This window comes from Thunnus thynnus, chromosome 21, assembly GCF_963924715.1.
Source record: "Thunnus thynnus chromosome 21, fThuThy2.1, whole genome shotgun sequence".
NCBI classification, from domain to species: domain Eukaryota; kingdom Metazoa; phylum Chordata; class Actinopteri; order Scombriformes; family Scombridae; genus Thunnus; species Thunnus thynnus.
In genome coordinates, this window is record NC_089537.1 from 4,481,986 (window position 1) to 4,506,206 (window position 24,221).

General features: G+C 41.7%; 3 protein-coding genes across 7 annotated transcripts; 2 read left to right on the top strand and 1 right to left on the bottom strand.

Moving 5' to 3' along the window:
* Positions 1 to 5,352: 5,352 nt before the first annotated feature.
* On the bottom strand, positions 5,353 to 12,867 carry LOC137173049 (neutral cholesterol ester hydrolase 1-like). Its single transcript, XM_067577734.1, has 5 exons — positions 11,383 to 12,867; positions 9,210 to 9,432; positions 8,859 to 8,928; positions 7,999 to 8,170; positions 5,353 to 6,918 (listed from the first exon to the last, which is right to left on the bottom strand). The coding sequence occupies exons 1-5, from the start codon at positions 11,515 to 11,517 to the stop codon at positions 6,298 to 6,300; spliced, it is 1,221 nt and encodes a 406-aa protein (XP_067433835.1). The 5' UTR covers positions 11,518 to 12,867; the 3' UTR covers positions 5,353 to 6,297.
* Positions 12,868 to 13,446: 579 nt separating this feature from the next.
* LOC137173047 (uncharacterized) lies at positions 13,447 to 22,415 on the top strand. Of its 5 annotated transcripts, none has more exons than XM_067577732.1 (7): positions 13,447 to 13,560; positions 13,649 to 13,695; positions 13,767 to 13,906; positions 14,024 to 14,134; positions 21,178 to 21,414; positions 21,589 to 21,630; positions 21,709 to 22,415. In XM_067577732.1, exons 1-7 carry the CDS (start codon positions 13,544 to 13,546, stop codon positions 22,267 to 22,269), a joined length of 1,155 nt encoding a protein of 384 aa, XP_067433833.1. In that variant the 5' UTR covers positions 13,447 to 13,543; the 3' UTR covers positions 22,270 to 22,415. The 5 variants fall into 5 exon arrangements, with proteins under 5 accessions (XP_067433833.1, XP_067433834.1, XP_067433832.1 ...); XM_067577733.1 differs by having other exon boundaries at positions 21,598 to 21,630; XM_067577731.1 differs by lacking the exon at positions 21,589 to 21,630 and having other exon boundaries at positions 21,667 to 22,415.
* On the top strand, positions 14,141 to 16,487 carry LOC137173046 (uncharacterized; the record flags this gene model as incomplete). The annotated part of the gene is made up of 2 exons (XM_067577728.1): positions 14,141 to 16,257; positions 16,392 to 16,487. Coding segments are annotated over 2 exons (2,160 nt in total), but the record flags the coding sequence as incomplete, so codon positions are not given.
* Positions 22,416 to 24,221: the final 1,806 nt, after the last annotated feature.

Here is a 24,221-nt window from a genome sequence, read left to right on the forward strand (position 1 = left end):
CTCCAATATCACAGAGTGTCAGATCACAGACATAAATCAAAAGCAAAGCCTGAAACTGTGAATCCAGGGATTAAAACGGAGCAGCGTAAATCCATAACAGAAATCCCATTTAATTTTATGATGATAGTAAAACCTGGGGATAAAAACGAGAGAATGAAAGACACATGATGCTTGTGATAAATAATATCTACACATACTCAGAACCTCTGATTTAGTGATTGGAGCCGGATGTCCAGCAGGAGGATTTGGCGCCATCTCCTGTGTCAGAAAATTATTCCAAGATGTGATATTGACCCCTAAAAACAACACATTATATATTTATAACACATGTAATCTATTACCAGCTTTATTTTTCAAATGGATTATAATGTTTTTAATCCATATAATAACGAAAAACATTACTAATAACACTCCAAACCCCCGAGATATTTAATTCACAGTGATATAACAGAGAAAAGCAGCAAATCTGCATATTTTAGAAGCTGAAACCAACACATTTTTGGCATTTTTTCTTTAAAAAAAATAGTGAAACAATTATATAAACTTAAATATAATTGCTGATTAATTTTCTTCCAATCAGCTTTATCAACTAAACATTGTAGCTCTACTTCAAACTCTTACCATGTTACATTTTTGACTTTTTTACTTGGCTGTAAACTGATCAAAAGTTCATATTATGTGTTTGGACTAAAGAGGAATAAATCACCTGACTCACCAGAGAGCAGCTATTGTATTGGTTTGTCAGATAAATAATTACATTTTGTATTTAAAAAGTCACATAAGCATTTCATTGTGAAATCCTTGTTAACTGGAATAATTAGGAATTAGGACTGTAACACGAACTAGAAAATGCGTTTCCAGCGGAAAACGCCTGTGAATGCTGACAGCTGGAATAAATCACAAAGCACTGCTGAAAACGCAGAACTCTGAAATAAAATTTTATTTAAAAAAGCTGAAAGCTCAAACGCATTGCACTGCCGAAAAAACCCTGGAAGCTGAATTGTAAAACTGAAAGAGTTAAGAAATGGAAGATAAACTTTAATACTTTCAGAGATGGAAGTTGGAATAAATTGCCTGGAATGACTGAAAGAACAAATGTTTTGTATTAATATCACACAGATGAACTGAATTGTTAAACACGTTGGAAAAGAAAAAGCATCGGCCAAAAGGACTGAGAGATGAAAAGCATTAATAAAAATGCAGAAATGTTAAATAAATTGCTAGAATTGAAGGCTAAACTGCATTATCTCATGAATCTATGAGCTGAAATGCATCGCTATTACTATGCTATGCTATGCTAAATTATTGAAAAAGCTTAATATTTTAAAAAGTATAAAAAAGTTGAATGGACGTATAAATGTCCTCAAAGACCAAGTTTAACATTTAAATGGTTTCAGTAGCTTAAAGTGAAGAATGAAGAAGGTGTCGTCATCCAGAAAACACAGAAGAAGAACAAATTGCGAAGCATCACTGAAAAGCAGAAACCTGAAATGAATCACTATTTTGAAATTCCAGCCTTATCTGTGGCCTCCAGTAAGCTCCTATTAACATTTCAAGGCTTTAATTTTGAAATACAAGTGTCATCCTGAACGTCCTGTTACATATAGTGACACTATGGGGCTTTTATGTTGAAAAATTAGGTCCAATCCTAGTTTCCTGTTAAGATACAGTTACTGTCTGGGGTTTTGATTTTGAAAAAAAAAACAACAACCTCATTTGGACTTCCCTGTTAAGATAATTGTGTTGGGCTTTTATTTTGAAAAAAAAGGTGCATTCCTAGTTTCCCGTTAAGATACAGTTATTGTATAGGGCTTTCATTTTGAAAAAGTAGGTCCAATCCTAGTTTCCTGTTAAGATACAGTTACTCTATGGGGCTTTTATTTTGAAAGTGTGTGTGCGTGTGTGTGTGTGTGTGTGCGTGTGTGTGTGTGTGTGTGTGTGTGTGTGTGTGTGTCTGTCCTTTAAAACTTTAAGAAGACAGAAGTCTTTGTTAAGACTTAAGAAGTTATTTGTTAGAAAGTAGTATTTGGGTGGAATAACCCTTTAAAAATAAAAATTAAAAATAAATATTATAATTAATTAATATTATAATTAAATAATTACCATTAATTAATAGTATAATAACAATATATATAATAATATATTCAGGATATCTACTATATCTTATAAATATAAAATAGGGTTCTAATTGGAAATTAATCCATAATAAACTATATTTTGAATTAATTACTTAAGGAATAAATGAACAATTTAAAGGAGTGTATCAATTTTAATTACAACTAATGATTTCATAAATTATGACGTAATAACTATATTTATTATTATTAGTGAAGCAGATTTTCATTTACAAAATAACACACTTACAGACTGTATATTAGGGATATTAATATTTATTTCTTAAAAGGAATGCGTGAATGGTGAGTTTGCAAAAAACAAGAAACAAAAAAATCATTATATGAATCTTTTTTTTTCATAAATAAATCAAAAAATAGTAAATTGTGAACATTTTACATTGTGTGCAGATACAGTAGCTGAACATCTGAGTGATTTACATTTAAATATATCCTCTTAAACCCCTTTACATCACAGGTGATTAGTAATTATAGCAAAAATAAATGTGATTACTGTGATTACGAGTGTGATCTGATGGTGATGCAGCTGCGTCACAAATCTTCTAGAAATCAAATCTGGTGCCAGTTTTTTTCAGTCTACACGTGAACAGACTGAACATGCAAAAAAGTGAAACAAAAAGTAAAATTTTCCTTTTGCAGAAGTAAACAAAACAACCACGAAGACACTACGAAACTACATTTCACACTTGTGAAACCCTCTCAAGTTTGGCAAATATCTTTTATTTTCATGACATATAGGTCATATTTTATATTTCCATGTAGAACGTTACACTTAGCTTAGTAATAACAGATATCAAGCTAAATACTTTAGCTTTAACTTCACTGGCGTCTGTTGATTTTGAAACAGAGTTACTCAAAAAACGTGTGAAATATTACAATTCATATGTGAAATGTGTGAATACTAGCTGTGAAATGCTGCTTCACATGTGATAAACTGCATTTTCCAAAATGTGAATTTCTCACATATAAAGTATCTTTTCCACATGTGATGTCTCGTATTTCACATGATCAATATCTGAAAATCACATTTGTGTTGAATTGTGTCAAATTTACAAAGACTAAATGCATCTTTGTGAAAGTTTGTGTGTTGAATTTACATATTCTTTTTTCATCAGGGCAAAAAAAACATTTGTTTAAAAAAAAGCACATATCAAAATAATACATAATTAATATAACATAATGCATTTTTTTCTTTCTGAGTCATTTGAAGAGATATTTCATGGGTATAGATCTTCATAGTTGCACCATTGTAGATAAAAGCAAGAAATTAGATAATGTAGTTTTTCTATATTTAGTTTAACTCATTAGTACTTAATAAAATCTCTTTTAAAGGTGCTGTTTGTAGAATTTAGTGGCATCTAGCAGAACAGAATTGGCAGAAATGGAATATAATATTCATAAGTATGTTTTAATTAGTTTATAATCACCTGAAAATAAGAATAGTTGTGTTTTCGTTACTTTAGAATGAGCCCTTTATATCTACATAGGGAATGGGTCCTCTTCCATGGAGGCCGCCATGTTTCTACAGTAGCCCAGAATGGACAAAAAAACCAAACACTGGGTCTAGAGAGGACCTTTCATGTTTTTCACAAGTTTCACAGCCACTGTAGATTCTCCTACACATTTGGAGGGGGTATTCAGCTGGTCGCAATCTGCAACCTCACCACTAGATGTCGCTAAATCCTGCACACTGCACCTTTAAAATCTAAGGACCTCCAGTATGGCCACCAGTGTGTTACATCACCTGAACTCCTGCCATGTACAGGTGCAGCTTCATATTGCCTGCAGCGCCTCCACATCCTCATTATCACAGTAAAACGCTGTCCAGGAATGTGATGGTTTTAAAAATACATCACACATGAGCACTGACAGAAAAATATCTTTTTAAAAAGCTACACAATAACACACATATAGAAAAAAAATAATAACAGAGGGATAACAAGAAATATTATGATATTTCTGCTCCCTGCGTACCACTTGAGTTGTCACAGCAGCCAATAAAATAACTACTTTATGGGATTTATTAGCGCTGTAGGAGTACATCTGGGACCGGTTTTGTGTATTTGCTTGGCTGGGACTACCTGTTACGTAACCCTACTTATATTAAAGCCTTATTTGTACATTATAAAACTATTTAATGCTTAATTTCACATACAGCATTTAAATCACAGCGCTGAAAACATTCATACGTCTTTCTCTACAGTCCATACCGCCTTATCTAGTTTTAAAACCCATGTTTCAAATTTATAAATGACTTATTTTACTGTTCATGCATATCAAACAGTCACTTTTTTTTAACTAGAAAGTGTACAAGATGTGTGCTTGGAGGGGGTAATGCTTGGAATTTGCCTTAATTACAGAAATCCATGTTAGGAAATAAGCTGTCTGGAATCATTTCTCTTCAAGAAAAGAAAAATCACAGTGTCCTGATAACCAGTGTAACACTCTCAAATGTTTTTTTTTCTTGGATAATGTGAAGCCTTGTAACGGCCACACTCAGCTCAGTGTTTCTGCTACAGTCTTGGCTCGCAGCGGTTTTGGGCCGAAAGCCAAACCGAGTCTGTCAGGCGCTCGCTGTCGTCGGTTCATTATGTTAGCTTTGGGCTGACAGCGGTCGGGGGAGGACAGCATGATAGTCCATTTGGGATCTCTTCTCTTGTGGTGATACAGTAATGCTCGCATAAATTTCACAGCTATCATCGTCTTCTTCGTCGTCATTGCATTCGCCCTGCCGTACAGTGGTCATCAGAGGGTGAAGTTAGAGAAGATGAGGGATACTTTCAAACATACATTATTGCACAATCCAGAGAGTATACACAGCTGTGAACTCTGGCATACTTTGACTACACACTCACACACACACACACACTGTAGCCTTGACGGGCCTGTTTTGTGTGTGTGTGTGTGTGTCTGTGAGACTGTTTCAGTGTCTCAGTGCATCGTAAAAGCATAAAAGCTGAAGATAGTTTCTGAGTGACTTTGAGCTCCAACTCAAGTCTGATAAGAAGCCTGTTGAACAGTATAATCAAGGCTCATCATTTTCAGTCTTTAACTCTTCTCACAGAATGATTTTTAAAAGGAGAAATGCTTTTTGTTGTTCTGGCTTCAGTTTACAGTGAAATAAGAACGGAAAGGAAACATGAATGAGCTGCAGAATATCCCTCAAAACAATTAACATACGATATATGATTAAATTACATAGTTTTGTCTTGAAAATTAAATTGATGTTTTAAATCTAATTTGGACAGATTTTCACAATCCTGGCTGGCTGGTGTTCATTAATTTTCTTATAATGGACAGTATAACTGGATTCCTATGAAGCAGGTTTGTTTCTATGATTTGAGGGTAATTAGTAAACTTTTTGATTGTGATTAAAGCCGATTTCAAAAAGATTTTATAAGAACTGCTGCTCAGGCGCATTTATCCTACTAATCCTATTACAGAAATTATAGAATTATTTATTTTTGATTGCTCTCTTTTATGATTACTGATCATCCGTACATAACAGTAATGTTTGTATATTGTTTTACACGTTGTCTCCAGTGTTTTCTTATAATGATGTTTTATTCTGAAAAGATGTAGTCAAATTAAACACTTTGTCTGTTATTATCGTGTGCATAAATTTCCAGATTTTGTAAATCATGAGCCTTAAGAATACCATCGTTCTCCAAAAAGTTGTATTGAATATTCAGACTTTGAATAATACAAATGTTTCTCTTTGGTTACAGTTGATGTGAGAAGTTTTGGTTTTAGGGTGCAGTGAAGATGCTTCGTGGTTGTGATCGTAGATCTACAGATCCAGCGGTTCTGGTTTACGACTAGAATCTGTCTTGTTGATTTTGTTTTTTTTAATTCTAGATTATATAGATTTAAAGTATTATGCTTCTTTCCAAAGCGTCAGAGAGCAGACAGAAGGATGCTGATGGACACAGAGGATCAAATCTGTGACCTTCTGGATTACAGGTCAGAGATTTTTAACCTGTAGTCCATTCTGCCCCCACATGGATGAAATCTGTGATACCTAAAGAGTTTTCTCCTCCCTGCAGGTCTGACAAGGAGCTCTCAAGTACCAGACTTCCTGCTCCGGTACATCTTTGGTGCCACAAAATGACTCCGCTGGATTCTCCGGATCCCTGTTCAAAAGAATCTGGAGGAGTCAGTTTGTCTACAGATTCTGGTCCAGCCAGCGGATGTAGTTGTTCATGCTCCTCTGTCCAACGCTAGACATCATGGGCAGGAACGCAAACACCATGCAGCCGTGGAAACCGTCCTCGTAGTGATCGCTGGTCACCGTGACGCCGGCTTCCTGCAGCCGTCTGACGTACATCAGCCCGTCGTCCCTCAGAACGTCGAACTCGCACGTCATCACGTACGCTTTAGGCGTCCTACCCAGAACCCCCTGCTCCGCCAGCAGCGGCGCCGCCCTCACGTCAATCAGCGCCGGCACCTCGCCCACCACCCCCAGCGATCCTTCTTCTCTGATGACCGGCCGGAAGTGTTTCTTACGTTTAGCCGGGAGCAAAGCGGTCCAGTCCAGCTTGGAGCGAGTCCCGGCGCTGATGGCTAGCTGGTCCAGGGAGCTGTGGTTGTTAGCGAGCAGGAGCGGCTCCAGGGAGGAGTCGGCGCCGAGGTACTGCAGCCAGAAACGAGCCATGACGGGCCTGTAGAGGATGGGCACCGCCTGGTTCTGCTGGTAGGACGGGGTGTAGAAGTCGAGCGCCTGCAGCACGGGGTAGATCAACGCCTGGGCCTTGAACTTCACTGTCAGACTCTCATCTGAGCTCAGCTGTGGACACAGACGAGGTTTAAAATACACCGAAACAGATAGCTGATCATTTCTGCCAATATATTTCATTTCTTTACTGTTTCCACCAAAAGTTTTTGTTGGAAACGGTGCTAAAACTGCTAAAACTCCCCACGTAAATGAAATTCTTTATCAGCTCCTGACTGATCCAATTGTTAATCCAACAGTTGGATTAATATGTGAAACTCTAACATCAGGATCTATCATTCAGTTGTGCCTCTCTGACTACGTGTACATGCACATTCCTACTAAGCTGTTTACATGGCTGATGGAAATGAATATTGCGCTAATATTCCCGTTTACACACACCCTCTGCTCCGGTGGGAACGGGAATCACAAGATCTGTCCTCTGTCTGCTCCAGCTTGTCATTTTGCCTGAGCAGGAGTGCGCTACACAACCAGCCGTCATGCATCATTATTAACTGTTGGCTAGCTGGTTTGTTTACAACTCACAGAGCTGATCGTAAACAGGCAGGAAGCCGGTTTTTCGCAAACTGCTGTAAAAACACCAAATTGAGACGCATATTCCTAATGTGCTGTGTCCACGTCTAAAGAATCCTCCTAAAACCTGAATAATATTGATGTATCCCACATGTCTTAATGCTACATTGCTGTGCTATGCTGTTTACATGACCCGTATCAAATTTGGAATATTGTCATATTGGGAATATTAGTGTGCATGTAAACATAAACTCTGACAGTTGGGATGCAGCTGGTGTCAAGAAGACACACGCTTCTACTGCTTTAGTTCTTTCATCCATATTTCCAGTGATATTTGCAACAAAGAGGGGAATAGATAACTAGGAAAATGGATCTACTGTGTATTCTGCAGAACAAGAGAAGAATCCAACAGCTCGCACAGCAGTTTGGTGGATAAAAGTAGAAAACAGATACGGCTCGTTTACAACCAGAGAGCAGAAACTACAGGACACTGAGCCTCCAAACTATAACTGAAAGCATCTCCTTTATGCCTCAGGATAGAAAATTAATTTTAAAAAGTAAAAAGGTTAAAATATGCAAAGATGATGGTGAGATGTGTGTGTGTGTGTGTGTTTTTCGTACCTCCTGAGCCACAGCAGCGGCCAGGTTTCCTCCGGCGCTGTCTCCGGACACGCACACCCTCTCTGGATCGATGCTGTAGCGCTCTAAAACCCGAGCCGACAGGAAGGCCCGCGACGCTGCCAACGCATCGTGGTACTGCTCTGGGAACACCGCCTCCGGAGCAAGACGGTAACTATAGCAACCGCACAGGAAGATGTTATTTTGATACATAACGCCGGTACAAGCCTCTCACTTGTGAGGATTCACTGCTTTTTTTCTATTTTATATCATTATTAATTGGAAATCTTCAGACTGAACAAACTGAACAAGTGACACAAGACCTCTAATAAGACAGTTTCATCATTTTCAGGGTTTTTTTTCCATTTTTAATTGAAAAATACTCAGATTTAATTGACCGAGCTCAAGGAAACACAACTCACTGCAGTTTATTACAAGTACAGCTCAGAATATACTTAACTGTATGTAATTAAAAGTGGAAAACAGAGTAAAAAACAACATATGGTTCAATCCTTTTTTACTAGTTTTTGTATTTTTGATTAAAACTACTACTTAAAACCTATTTTTAAAATTCCAAATAAATGATTCCCAACTACTTTTAAAAATAGAAAATGACAATAATAAGCCCTGTTTGGAAAGAGCTTGAAATGAGTCTTTTATTAGAAATAAGAAATCAATATCGATTTGAATTTAAATTAAATAAAACAACCACCAACATTATGCAGCTTCAAAAACTTTGTTAACACAAAGTGAAAACAATGATTTCTTGTCATTTTTGGAACAATATATATACTGACTCACTTAATCTGAAGAAATCTTATTGACAGTCAGCAAAATACAAACTATTTAACATGAAAACTTACTCAACAGACATGATAACAGCGTCCAGATCCTCCGCCATTTTCCTACACAGACGGTCGTATGATCGCATCCCTGTGAAGCAGATAAACTCATTAAGTGATACTGAAATGATGCAAACTATAATGTTATTATTCTGTGACGTTTTTTATAGAACTTTAACCCAAAATGATGATGTTTGTTTTCTCTTTTCAGTAGAATCGACCATATAATTAAATATAGATGTTTTTTATCAATATTAATATTATTCAACACACTAAACAGTACTGCAGCAGTTTGAGCAAAACTTAACCGAAGCCAATTAACATTATTTTTACAATCCAATTAAAGTACAGAGTTTCAAAACCGGCACTCACGTCCGCTGCCGAGGGCCCATCCTCCACCGTGGAAATAAATGACTCCCCTTTTCAGTTTCTTCCCGCCCTTCGGCTGGAAGACCCGGGTGGACACGCCGCCCAGCGTGGAGTCGAACACGTGCACGGCGGGGCAGGAACGAGCCTCGATCACCTCCACCCAGGACACCACCTGGCTCAGCAGGTGGACACGATGGCACACGCCAAACGCGTGAGCCACGTCGCTCTAGAAATAAGAAACGCACACAAAAATGACATCTGAGTGTTTTATACCCTGGTTGCACAAATGTATTATCATCAAATTTAGATCCAAACCAATAATGAACTGATCTATTAAGTATTGTGTGTGTATCCAAAATCTTATGAAGAGTTTGATCGTGTTGTTTAGAAACAGCTCCAATGACTAATAACAGCGATCACGTTTTCAGTCTCAGGAGAGTAGTTCTGTGTGAGGCAACTGAGCATGTGCAGGAGCTTTGCTAGCTTATTGTGCCACATATCGCAACCTCTGTACTACACTGTATATAATCAAGTTCTTTGAGACACATAATAACTGTAAGTAGATCATTGTTGGTTTGTCTCTAAACATGAGATTTGTTGACGATAAGAAACATCTAGAAAATCGCCAGCCTTATCCTTTAATATCTAGAAAATCTCTCTATCTGAAGCCGGCCGTTGTGTCGGTTAACAACACAGTGAAATAATAAAGAGAAGGCGAGTCCACCAGAGCTGTAGCGAAAGACTTAACTGGGCCTGAAAACTTGTTGCGCTACATTGATCCATAAGATTAAATAGTTTGGGTGTGAACTGGTTTTGCAAGCTTGAGAGCAGCTTAACTTAAAACGTACATATTACAACATCATCACGCGGGTTCATGATACAATCAAATGGGTACATGTTATAGGGTGTTCAGCTGCAGGGTCAAAGGTCACAAAACTCTCATTCTATACCTGCTGCTAATGTGGCTTCAGTTCTTGCACCTGTTAAAGTAAAGATCCTACTTTTATTCTATTGTGCATGAATCTTCTCCACTACACTCGACTCTGATCACTTGTTCCACCTAATATACAGTAATCTATAATACTAAAGATCTATTCTATTCTCTGTTATCAATTCTATTATTTCCTGTTAAATTATATGTTATATACAGTATAAAGTCTTTTCTAGCACAATATATAATGTAGTAAATTACATTACAGTATAGTATACTGCAGTATAGTACTATATAGTAAAGCGTAGTATACTTCAGCGTATTCAGTTCTTTCTCAGTCTAATAAATCACAACACTGAATAATTATATGTACATTACAAATATTTACATTATGTATACGGTGTAGTATAATATAGGATAGTATAGTAATGTATTGTTCACAGTATTCTATGCTATACCATTCTAGTACAGTTTTATATATTGTAGTATAAAGAAAATTATATTGTAGTATAATACTGCATAGTATAGTATGAAATATTATATTCTAGTCTAGTACAGTACGCAGTAATCTATTGTACTCAGTTTGATTCTATTCTTCTTGAATCTGTTACACTAAAAGCTATTGTGATGTGTTATTTTATTACCAATTTTTGTTTTATTCTATTTGATTGTGTATTATATTATATAATTCCTTTCTCTACAGCATGATACATTATTCTAAAATAATCTCTGTTATGCTGATATTGCTAACATGTTATTATATGTAGGGCTTGGCGATATGGACAAAAATCAAATATCACGATATTTTTAAACAAATACCTCGATAGCAATATTGTGACAGTATTGTTGCTTCACAACATATTAACACAATTAGGTTTTTGATAAATAATCATCAGTAATGTGGATATAATGACTAAGTGGGTAAAAGCAAATAATACAACAGCTGAGACAGTCTACTAATACTTACGCCATATCATGATATTACAATATCCAAAATCTAAGACAATATTTAGTCTCATATCATGACATTGATATAAAATCGATACATTGCCCAGCCCCAACTATACATGACAGTCACCTATCATGTATATGCTATAATTAGCTATATTTTACAGGCATGTAACACACTTTTGTCTGACCCTCTGCTCTGTATATGAATAACCAGACTTATTTCTTGTGTTTTCTCTCAGGTCTGTTTCTCCCTCACATCAACCTGTCCTCCTCCGGGCTCCTGTCAGCGCTCACCGCATGCATGAAGCTCCGGAACAGCGCGTCAAGCAGCATCAGCTTCCACGGTTCGCTCACGCCGCTCGGCAGCGGCAGGTAAACGTAGTAAGCGGCCACCGACAGCAGCGCGGCTCCGGCCAAACGGAGCCTCATCGCGGCGGACTGGACCTGGACCTGGCTGCAGCCTGCCGTTCACACGGGAATACCTGCCCCGGTCCCAGGTTGTTGGTGGCTCCGCCAGCCAGGGATCGACGAAACACGGAGGAATGACCCCGTTTTCGAAGTAAAAGCCGAGTTTAAAGTTTGCATCGGAGCTGGCAACGACATGCGAAGACCATTGTCTTATTTTGAAATGCCAGTACAGGAAGTGGTATAGGAATTGCGTAATGTTGTTGCCCAAGGGAAATGTAGTCCTTATAAAAAGCAAAAAGCCAAACTTTTCAACTTATATATATAACTTTATACGTATAACCACTTTAAGCTCTACAGGATTTTTATTTAACTATTATTTTCTATTTTTGTATTTATTATTAACCTTTATTTCCCCTGGCGTGTTTGTGATTGTGTTCAAGTTGTATACAAAAAGTGTTATGAACGTGTTATTTTTTTTATTATTGGTATACTTGTTACAATAAAGTTTTTTTGTTGTTGTTGGTCCTTATAAATAGTAACACCAACGCTGCTAGATACACAAAATAAGTGGATCTCAAAGTGGGATCTGGGGACCTTCAGGGGGTTTCCAGCAAAAGCAGGAATAATTTAATTTCACTATAATTCCATCCATAAGTAACACAATGACAGAATGTATGACTATTTTGGTCATGGGTTTCATACACATTCTGTAATTTAGAATTAGAATTTCTTTTCCAGTTGTAATACATACATAAACACACACAAAAAAGAGAGATAATCCTAAGACTTAGGATGGGGTTAAACGCAGAGATCAAATTTCACTGTACAACTGTTTGTGTGACAAATAAAGTACCTTTACCTTTATATTTTTCCACAAGGTCCCCTAATCCTTCACCACTTGACTATCTTCAAATATTCAATCTTCAACCAGAAAAAGAAAGTTCTGACACTGGTGAAGGAATCTGCAGAAAATTCATATTTACAAATCTGTAAAAAAAAAAAAAAAAAAGAAAAGAAAAACTTACTATACTATACGGAAACTCTGTGCTTTGAATCAGAAAGATATTCACATTGGAAAAATTAGTTAAAGTTGAAAATGTCATTCTGCAGGCTAAAATAATCTATCCATCCACACCCACTTATCCTTTAGAAGGTCACAGGGGGGCTGGATCTGATCCCAGCTGACACTGGGTGAGAGGCGGGGTACACCCTGGACAGGTTACCAGTCAACAACAGGGCTAACTAAAATAATGTATAGTGGTAAAATATAGAGTCAGACTTAAAATTCATCGTCATGATCTCAATGAAAATTCTGATCCAGCATTTTTTTTTAAAAAGCTATTTGCATTCAGACACTGTCGTCTTTTGGGAGATCATTTTAAATATATACTTTAACTCTTATAAGCTTTTAAATTGAATCTATTCTGCAAATATATTTGGTCATCATACCATTACACTGTTGGATTGTATGTCTGTATTTTAAATTAAATTTGAAGCTTTAAAAGTTTGGTTTTACATCTATGTCTGTCTGATTTAGTATGCGTGTTTGATGTTTAAACAGTGTAAAATGAGCCAGATATGAGACACAAATCTATATAAGCACTCAGTCAACTATTACTTCACTGTTGATGAAGTTGGTGATCTCTGCCCTCATCTGCATATTTACTGACCCAAATATTTTAACTAAGGGAAAATGATGGACTCAAAATCCATCATGTTCTGTCAAGTAGCTGATATAAAACAATGATGAAGCCTTTTGCTCGTCAAAAGATTCCCATGTTCAAGGAATAAAATGCTGAAAGTCTTTTCCTCGTTCCTATAATCCAGTGGACCTCTGCTGACAGATAATCATCCACACCTGCCTTCAAACACTCACACCTGTGTCCCGTTAACCAACAAGCAGGACAAGTGTGGAGGACTTATAAAGAGGTTCAGAATTACCTCAGTGACTTATTGTTTTCAGACTGGTTCAGTTGTGTGGTTTGGTAGGAGCTGACAGAAGTGTCAGAGTTTGCTGCTTCACTGACCTACAACTGTGGCTTCAGCCATGGGGTTTTTCATAAGGTAGAAGAAAGATCTTCAGCTTTAAATTAGTTTTAATTGTTAAATTCATGATTAAATCATAACTTGTCTTTGTGGATGTCTCATCTAGATGGTTGCTGGTGTCCTTGCTAGTTGTAGGAGGGCATCAAGCTAATGGTAAGTTTATTCCATTTGTGAAAATATCTACTTAATTTGCTGTCTTATGGACTAAAATATCTGCTCAACAGCCTACTCTGGGAAGCATGGTGACAAGGAAGTGCCAGTTCTAGGCTATAAACCAATTTCAAGTAGCTTTGACACTAGAGGTGAATCTTCATGGAGCACTGGGCCACTTGATAGTCGGGATTCAAACTCAAATGCAAATCAGGCAAGTGGTGACAACATACAACTAATAATTTCCAGTTATCAGCCTAAGGCTGAATCACAGGAACCAAACTTTCAATCTGTGCCAGAAATCTGGTATTCATCTAGTTATCCTCAACAGCAACAGATGGCTCAGTCTGGTTATCAGCCCCAGCAGCCACAGGTGCCCCAGCAGCTGAGCAACCCACCCAAGGTACCCCAGCAGCAGCAGGTGCAGCAGCAGCCTAGCTATGTGCCCCAGCTGCCCCAGCAACCTCAGCTGCCCCAGCTGCCCCAGCAACCTCAGGTGCCCCAGCAGCCTAGCTACCCACCCAAGCAGCCCCAGGTGCCCCAACAACCTCAGCAGCCTAGCTACTTGTCAAAGCAGCCCCAGCAACCTCAGCTGCCACAGGTGCCCCAGCAGCTGAATCCACCCAAGGCACCCCAGCAGCAGGTGCCCCAGCAGCCTAGCTACCCGCCCCAGCAGCCCCAGCAACCTCAGCTGCCACAGGTGCCCCAACAGCCTAGCTACCCGCCCCAGCAGCCCCAGCAACCTCAGCTGCCACAGGTGCCCCAACAGCCTAACTACCCGCCCCAGCAGCCCCAGCAACCTCAGCTGCCACAGGTGCCCCAACAGCCTAGCTACCCACCCAAGCAGCCCCAGCAACCTCAGGTGCCCCAACAGCCTAGCTACCAGCCCCAGCAGCCCCAGCAGCCTCAGCTGCCCCAGGTGCCCCAACAGCCTAGCTACCCGCCCAAGCAGCCCCAGCAACCTCAGCTGCCACAGGTGCCCCAGGTGCCCCAACAGCCTAGCTACCCGCCCAAGCAGCCCCAGCAACCTCAGCTGCCACAGGTGCCCCAACAGCCTAGCTACCCGCCCAAGCAGCCCCAGCAACCTCAGCTGCCACAGGTGCCCCAACAGCCTAGCTACCCGCCCAAGCAGCCCCAGCAACCTCAGCTGCCACAGGTGCCCCAACAGCCTAGCTACCCGCCCAAGCAGCCCCAGCAACCTCAGCTGCCACAGGTGCCCCAACAGCCTAGCTACCCGCCCAAGCAGCCCCAGCAGCCTCAGCTGCCACAGGTGCCCCAACAGCCTAGCTACCCGCCCAAGCAGCCCCAGCAACCTCAGCTGCCACAGGTGCCCCAACAGCCTAGCTACCCGCCCAAGCAGCCCCAGCAACCTCAGCTGCCACAGGTGCCCCAACAGCCTAGCTACCCGCCCAAGCAGCCCCAGCAACCTCAGCTGCCACAGGTGCCCCAACAGCCTAGCTACCCGCCCAAGCAGCCCCAGCAACCTCAGCTGCCACAGGTGCCCCAGCAACCTAGCTACCCGCCCAAGCAGCCCCAGCTGCCACAGGTGCCCCAGGTTCCTGGCTACCTACCCAAGCAACCTCAGGTGCCTCAGCAGCCTAGCTACCTGCCCAAGCAGCCCCAGCAACCTCAGGTGCCTCAGCAGCCTAGCTACCTGCCCAAGCAGCCCCAGCAACCTCAGGTGCCTCAGCAGCCTAGCTACCTGCCCAAGCAGCCCCAGGTTCCTGGCTACCTACCCAAGCGGCCCCAGGTGCCCCAACAACCTCAGCAGCCTAGCTACCTGCCCAAGCGGCCCCAGCAACCTCAGGTGCCTCAGCAGCCTAGCTACCTGCCCAAGCAGCCCCAGGTTCCTGGCTACCTACCCAAGCGGCCCCAGGTGCCCCAACAACCTCAGCAGCCTAGCTACCTGCCCAAGCGGCCACAGCAACCTCAGGTGCCTCAGCAGCCTAGCTACCTGCCCAAGCAGCCCCAGGTTCCTGGCTACCTACCCAAGCGGCCCCAGGTGCCCCAACAACCTCAGCAGCCTAGCTACCTGCCCAAGCGGCCACAGCAACCTCAAGTGCCTCAGCAGCCTAGCTACCTACCCAAGCAGCCCCAGGTTCCTGGCTACCTACCCAAGCGGCCCCAGGTGCCCCAACAACCTCAGCAGCCTAGCTACCTGCCCAAGCGGCCACAGCAACCTCAGGTGCCTCAGCAGCCTAGCTACCTACCCAAGCAGCCCCAGGTTCCTGGCTACCTACCCAAGCGGCCCCAGGTGCCCCAACAACCTCAGCAGCCTAGCTACCTGCCAAAGCAGCCTCAGATGCAGCGCTATCTGCCCAGGCGAATGCCAGTTCTGCAACAGCCTTTCTATAAATTGAGGAAGCCCAGCCACTTGCCAAAGCTGCTGCCAAGACTGCAGCGTCCCCAGCAGCCGCAGGTGCCTGGCTACCCTGCCCAGCGTCCCCAGCAGCCCCAGCAGCCAAGCTACTCACCCCAGCATTCTTGGGTTTCTCAGCAGCCACGCTACAATGATTATCCAACTTTTGCCAAAGGAGGAGTCACTGCCCAAATGCATTCAAATAGGTAAGCTGTGATCATTCACATCACATTAGCAATCCAGAGGAGCAATGGGCAGGGTATGTACTAATACTCAGCAATTGGATGATACAAGACTTAAAATGCTGTGCTTTTCCTTAAAACCATGTTTTGTTTTTTAGGAACTACAACACTGCAGATGCATCAAAGACTGCTTTCAACTGAGCCATTGTATTGACTTGTCAAATGCAAATAAAGCTTGTATCTCTATGACTTGACGCTTCTGACCATCTTTCTTTGAAAATCTTTGGTATTAGACAGTTTAGCATCACTTCAACCTGATCATTCATGGGCAGTTTATCATGCAAGTAAAGGCTTTGAGGCAGCACGTTTAATTGCTCTAGCTAAAAGGAGTTAAAATCTTAAGCTTCAGACCCTCTACAAACCAAATCTCCAAAATGTTGTCTCAAATGTCAACCCTCCTTGCCATAAACTTGCTTCAAGACTCTATTGTGGGGCCACAAGTTCTGAAACATCACTACTAAATCATTAATCATAACTAAGTTTTGGTATTGGTGTCTGTTGCAGTCTTAAAACTATCTAGATTAATACTGGTAAGGGGGTGTTATTAGTAGGCGTCAAATGTATTGGGTAACTTACCAGTTTTACTAAATCTTGTGAAACTTCATGGGGTCCAAGGTATGCTGAACTGTGCTCTTTTAAAATATTTGATTAAATTTGTATCTGAACAAAAACTATCACCAGCTGCTCTTTCTCAGCTTATGTTTTTACCTTTTAAAAAGACCTAATTGACAATGCAGAACACTTTGCCAGTACATATCTCAAATTGTAAAGACTCAAGAGTGTTGGGCTGTTTTGGCTGGGATTTTTTTTTTGCATATGTTTTTGCTTTTATATACCACATTTAAAGGTTTACCATGCCAATGCCTGGTGTCTTTTTTTTTTTTTTTTTTTTTTTTTCAGCACATCACCTATATGACCTGACAATATATATTTTTTCCACTTTGATATACTATATTAACATATTGGACCCAAAAACACAATCGGATTTGGAAAATTGTATTTTTACTATAAATGCATAACTGCCACTCCCTGAAAAAAGTTTGTCAATGATGAGAGGGCCACATCACAGGACTCGTGTTTCCATGGTATGAGGTTCCTTTTTTTTTTGTCCACTTGTTGGCAGCGCTGGCAGGTCCTGTGGCTTTCTGACTGGCATCTGTAACCATGGCATCAGGAACATGGTTGGTTCTCCTGTTGATGGGAACTCCTGTCTTGTCCACTCCACACAGCTGGGACACCAGTTCAACCAGGAAGTTCTTATGCGTCATGTGCTGTGTCTGTTGTGTGTTGCTGATCTCTCAGTGCAGGATGTGGGCATTTGTTGTTGCAGTGTCCACTAAGTGCAGGAACAGGGTACAATACCAGGGAGCAGTTTCGCGGTGGGTGGAGTAATACTGGATGAGTTGGTCCGATAGGTCAACCCCACCCATGTTCTTATTATAGACAATGATGGGGGAGGGGCAGGGAATATTTTTCACTGCCCAGTGTCCATCTCCAACCTTCACTCTCCTCTGGACCACCCCACCAGATACTGCCACCTCCTGTGTGTCCATCCACCTCACGAAGAGCAGGGGGTCCACTCTGATCCATCTCACAGTGTCTCTTTTTGATTTTCTGGTGAGGGCATTTGCTCTCCCACTGGGATACCCCTTCCTGTTGTCCCTGTATGTGCCACAGGCTCCAAACTTCATGCTGGCCAAGTCAAGACACAGTTTCGGACTGGTGTAGAAATTGTCCAATATGGTATCCAGTCCCGAGATATCATGGCTGAATGAGGTCCATGACAGCATCATACAACAGTCCATGCACACCTGGTGTGTGAGATTTGCCATGGTACATATTGAAATTGATGGTGTATCCATTATTTGACTCAGTCAACATGAAAAGCTTGATCCCCTATTTCGTTGGCTTGTCTTTCAAATATTGGGTCATGCCAGTTTTCGCCTTAGTCGCCACCATCCTCTCATCGACTGCCAATTCCTTCCTTGGGTGGTAATGAGCCTGGCAGGCAGTGTGAATGTCATCAATAAGGGGCTTGAGTCCAAACATCTTATCATAGTGTGGTGTTCCCTTCTTCTTGTCATTTTTGACATCCTCCTCTGGATCACTGGGGTGGATGTTCCATAATAACACCCGGAATCTGTCTCTTGTCATGACAGTGGCTGGAAACAGCACAGACAAGATGTGGTTGTGTTTCCAGTAGTCTTGGAGACTTGGCAGCGACACCAACCCTATGTATATGAGGAGACTAAGGAATTTTGTAGAGTTCCTCAACTTCAACGTCAACCCATTTGTACTTCTGGCCCATTTCCTTGTTTTTTGCTGCATACTTATTGGTGTTTTTGCAGAATGTCCTCATTGTATCCGTGGACAAATACAACTGGAAAAGGTCCATTGGTGAGTTTGCTGAATGTGGTTCACCTGGGCTCCTGGTGTTCTGAGGGGCATGAACCTACTGGTTTGTGGGGCAGTATCAAGAATGTTTTCTGTTTTCCAGGGCTCAGAGCTGTGGTGTGGTCGCCGGGCTCATGGAGATCTTGACCTGGTTTGATTCCCCCTCCCATGCCCCCTCTTTGTGCTTGTTGTTGGGGTTGTTCCAGGCTGCTCATCATCACTGTGCATGTACACAAACACACGTACATATGTAAACATATACACATATAAAAAGAGAGTTTATAAAGTTTACACAAAGAGAAATAAGCAAAACAAAAGCAATACATTTTCACTAGAAGTTTGTCTCACCTCTCATTGTCAATAACAAAGACGGGTCGTCAATTTCATCATCGCCAACATCACCCTCCGATTCAGACAATGAATTGCAAATAGCATCTTCTTCTTGAAATAAAAAGTTGATGGCTTGGTTTAGTGTTTGCTTCATTTTTCCCCCACAAAAACTCTTCCAAAAACTAACTCAATATATCCTCATGTCTCTGTTTCTCTCCATGTCTCTTTCTGCATGTGCTTTGCTCAGTTGACCCCCAGGGTCAGCAGATTCTGACATTTTTTCTGTTTCATCATATGACAAAAAACAATGAAGATATAAAATAAATGCAACGTCTGCCCCATCCCATCTTGCATTTACGCACGTGTCAATATGATTTTTATATCAAATTTATATCACCCTATTTCAGTTTTTACTCAGTCTATCAACATTAAACAAAAACAAGCATGGAGTTTCAAGCCGGCACTTTCGACAGAAGTTGACGACAATGCTCAATGTGACTTCATTTTTAAACAGAAGTGCCTCTTTGAACCACTCACTTTATATATTGATTAACCCCCCCTTAAAGTTAATTTAATTTATATTTAGGTATTTATTTTGCTTTTGTTAAATATGCTGCTTGTAATTGTTGTTAAGTGTGATTAACAATGATTGCTGTGACCTCCTGAAACAGACACATGATTTTATCACACCGGCGTGATCAGCGACTCTTAAACAGGGTTAGATTGAAAAGAAAAACAGCCACCACTCTGTATGCTGTTTGAAAGGAATGACCCCGATAATCAAAACTGAGTTTGAAATTTGTGTCTATCACCTTATTGTTAATGAGGTTGAAGACTCTGAGTTTAGTCTGCCCTCTTGTGGATAATTATTGGACCAAATATTTTAATGAATGGGAAAAATCATGAACTCAAATTTCATAATCTTCTATCAAGTTAAGCTGAAAATAACATGATGATGAAGCTGACCTAGTACTTGTACTTGTTCCTACTTTTATCAAATATCTATTTGTCTGGGCTGTTGGACTGTAAATAGGACATGTCTAAAGATTAAACCACAATCTTTTTGCTTATCAAAAGATTCCCATGTTCAAGGAATAAAATGCTGAAACTCTGAAAGACTAATGTCATCTTTTTCTTGTTCCTACAGTCCAGTGGTCCTCTCCCATCTGATAATTGGCCACACTTGCCTTCAACTACTTATACCAAAGAATGGATGACTTATACAGAGGATCAGAGCTATTATATCCACAGAGATATTACACTGACTTATTGTTTTGATGAGGTTGGATGATCTGAGTTTACTCTGCCCTCATCTGCATATTTACTGACCCAAATATTTTAATTAAGGGAAAATGATGGACTCAAAATCCATCATGTTCTGTCAAGTAGCTGATATAAAACAATGATGAAGCCTTTTGCTCGTCAAAAGATTCCCATGTTCAAGGAATAAAATGCTGAAAGTCTTTTCCTCGTTCCTATAATCCAGTGGACCTCTGCTGACAGATAATCATCCACACCTGCCTTCAACCACTCACACCTGTGTCCCGTTAACCAACAAGCAGAGTGAGTGTGGAGGACTTATAAAGGGGTTCAGAGTTACCTCAGTGACTTATTGTTTTCAGTTTGGTTCAGTTGTGTGGTTTGGTAGGAGCTGACAGAAGTGTCAGAGTTTGCAGCTTCACTGGCCTACTATTGTTGGCTTCAGCCATGGGGTTTTTCATAAGGTAGAAGAAAGATCTTCAGCTTTAAATTAGTTTTAATTATTAAATTCATGATTAAATCATAACTTGTCTTTGTGGATGTCTTATCTAGATGGTTGCTGGTGTCCCTGCTAGTTGTAGGAGGGCATCAAGCTAATGGTAAGTTTATTCCATTTGTGAAAATATCTACTTAATTTGCTGTTTCATGGACCAAAATATCTGCTCAATAGCTTACAGAACTGGATCAGCAGCCTACTCTGGGAAGTATGGTGACAAGGAAGTGCCAGTTCCAGGCTATCAACCATCAAGTAGCTTTGGCTCTAGAGGGGAACAACAGCAACAGGTGGCTGAGTCTGGTTACCTGCCCAGGCAACCTAGGTACCTGCCACAACAGCCACAGGTGCTACGCCATCTACCACAGCAACCCAGCTACCCACTCCAACAACCCCAGCAGCCACAGGTGCCTCAGCAACCTAGGTACCCTTCCCAGCTGCTAAGCCAACTACCTCAGCAGCCTAGCTACCCACCCCAGCAGCCGCAGGTGCCCCAGCAGCCTAGTTACCAGCCCCAGCAGCCGCAGGTGCCCCAGCAGCCTAGTTACCAGCCCCAGCAGCCGCAGGTGCCCCAGCAGCCTAGTTACCAGCCCCAGGTGCCGCAGGTGCCCCAGCAGCCTAGTTACCAGCCCCAGGTGCCGCAGGTGCCCCAGCAGCCAAGTTACCAGCCCCAGGTGCCGCAGGTGCCCCAGCAGCCAAGTTACCAGCCCCAGGTGCCGCAGGTGCCCCAGCAGCCAAGTTACCAGCCCCAGGTGCCGCAGGTGCCCCAGCAGCCAAGTTACCAGCCCCAGGTGCCGCAGGTGCCCCAGCGGCCACAGGTGCCCCAGCAGCCAAGCAAACTGCCCCAGCAGCCTAGGTACCAGCCACAGCAACCCCAGCGGCCGCAACTGCCCCAGCAGCCAAGCAAACTGCCCCAGCAGCCAAGGTACCAGCCACAGCAACCCCAGCGGCCGCAGGTGCCCCAGCAGCCAAGCAAACTGCCCCAGCAGCCAAGGTACCAGCCACAGCAACCCCAGCGGCCGCAGGTGCCCCAGCAGCCAAGCAAACTGCCCCAGCAGCCTAGGTACCAGCCACAGCAACCCCAGCGGCCGCAGGTGCCCCAGCAGCCAAGCAAACTGCCCCAGCAGCCTAGGTACCAGCCACAGCAACCCCAGCGGCCGCAGGTGCCCCAGCAGCCTAGGTACCGGCCGCAGGTGCCCCAGCAGCCTAGGTACCAGCCACAGCAACCCCAGCGGCCGCAGGTGCCCCAGCAGCCTAGGTACCAGCCACAGCAACCCCAGCGGCCGCAGGTGCCCCAGCAGCCAAGCAAACTGCCCCAGCAGCCTAGGTACCCGCTCCAAAAACCCCAGCGGCCGCAGGTGCCCCAGCAGCCTAGGTACCCGCTCCAAAAACCCCAGCGGCCGCAGGTGCCCCAGCAGCCTAGGTACCCTTCCCAGCAGCGTAGGTACCCTTCCCAAAAACCCCAGCGGCCGCAGGTGCCCCAGCAGCCTAGGCACTAATCCCAAAAACCCCAGGTGCCTAGCTACCCTCCCAAGCAGCCCCAGTTTCCCCAGCAACCAAGCTACTCACCCCAGCATTCTTGGCAGCCAAGCTACAATGATTATCCAACTTTCGCCAAAGGAGTCACTGCCCAGATGGATTCAAATAGGTAAGCTGGGATCATTCACATCACATTATCTAGATGGGTAGTATCAGTGCTTAATCTGGCCAACTTGAATTTCTTCCAGCTACAGCACCACTGGTGTTTATAGTAATAACATTGGCAATGGGTATGGACTTGGAACAAATCCAGAGGAGCAATGGGCAGGGTATGTACTAATACTCAGCAATTGGATGATGCAAGACTTAAAATGCTGTGCTTTTCCTTAAAACCATGTTTTGTTTTTTAGGAACTACAACACTGCAGATGCATCAAAGACTGCTTTCAACTGAGCCATTGTATTGACTTGTCAAATGCAAATAAAGCTTGTATCTCTATGACTTGACGCTTCTGACCATCTTTCTTTTAGAAAATCTTTGGTATTGGACAGTTTAGCATCACTTCAACCTGATCATTCATGGGCAGTTTATATGCAAATAAGGCTTTGAGGCAGCACATTTAACTACTCTGGGTAAAAGGAGTCTGGCAAGTCTTTACCACTTTCAGATTTAAAATGCACTGGCAATCAACTTGTATTTTTCAACCAGATTAGATGGGCTGAGGTTACCAGGTAATGCTAGTTTCATACCTGCTGTGAACATGTAATTCTGGAAATCTAACTCTCAATCTTAAATCTTAGTTCTTCAAACCTGATTCAAAACAGTTTGTATTCACTTAGTCTCAAATGTCAACCATCTCTACCACAAAGTTGCCAGCAAGAATCCATTGTTGGCCACAAGTAAATTCCACTTCAAGTTTTAGTATTGGGTGTCTTTATCAATCTTATCTAGATTGTTACTGTCAGCCTCCAGTAGTTGGGACAAATCAATCTACTGGACACTTAAGGCTTATGTTGTGCTCTCCTTTAAAATATTAAAGGACCCAAATGGGGTTTTTTTTTTTTTTTTTTTTTTTTTTTTGCCACAATCATGTTCATACTGGCCAGACGACCCCTTCATAATGCACCAATGTAAGTAGTGTGGGACCATAATCCAATCCTCTGCAAAAATGTACTTAAGTTTATCTGCAGCTTCAGTGTCCAAATGAGTCAAATCAAGTAGATATCTTTCAACTTTTTAGTGCCAAAGTTCCTCTTTGTTACTATACTTCCACCGCAGCTCAACAGGGAAACACAAAGAGGGAGTTTGATGCTAAAAATACTGTAAATGTGGCAGATATCCACTTGATATGACTAACTAGAATTGCTGAAGCCTCATATAAGCTTCATATCAACTTTTAAATGCATTTTTGCATTGAATGACTGTGGATTTTGGCCTCCATCACTTACATTGAAAGCACATTTGAAGGGGATCTTTTAATAGCCAGTAAGAACAGGAGGAATGATTACAGCGAGGAAAACCTCTGTCACTGTTCATATGGACACCTGACTGTTGTTTTAAGACACACTTGAAAAATTATGAACCTATCCTTTAACTGATATCTGACACTGATGCTCAAAATACTTCATCTTAAATTCCACTTGCACTTTCTTAGCAATTATTAGCTTATTTTTCTGGTCAAGTCTTATATTTATAAGAGCAACAGAGGAGGGATACCTCTTCCAGGAAGTCAATTGCAATACTGTATAAAGTTAAAGATCTTCTAAATCAAGTTTCATTATAAACCTCATACTGTGCCCTAATAGTCTCAATATACAGTAACTTACTGTGTGGAAGGGTGGGAAAATTCATATAAAACATACTAATCCAATCTTCATACTTTCAAAGAGAACCATAAGAATTGTAAACAAAACTACTTATAGAGAAACAACAAACTGTTCATTGAATTACAGGCTCTAATGTTTAATGATTG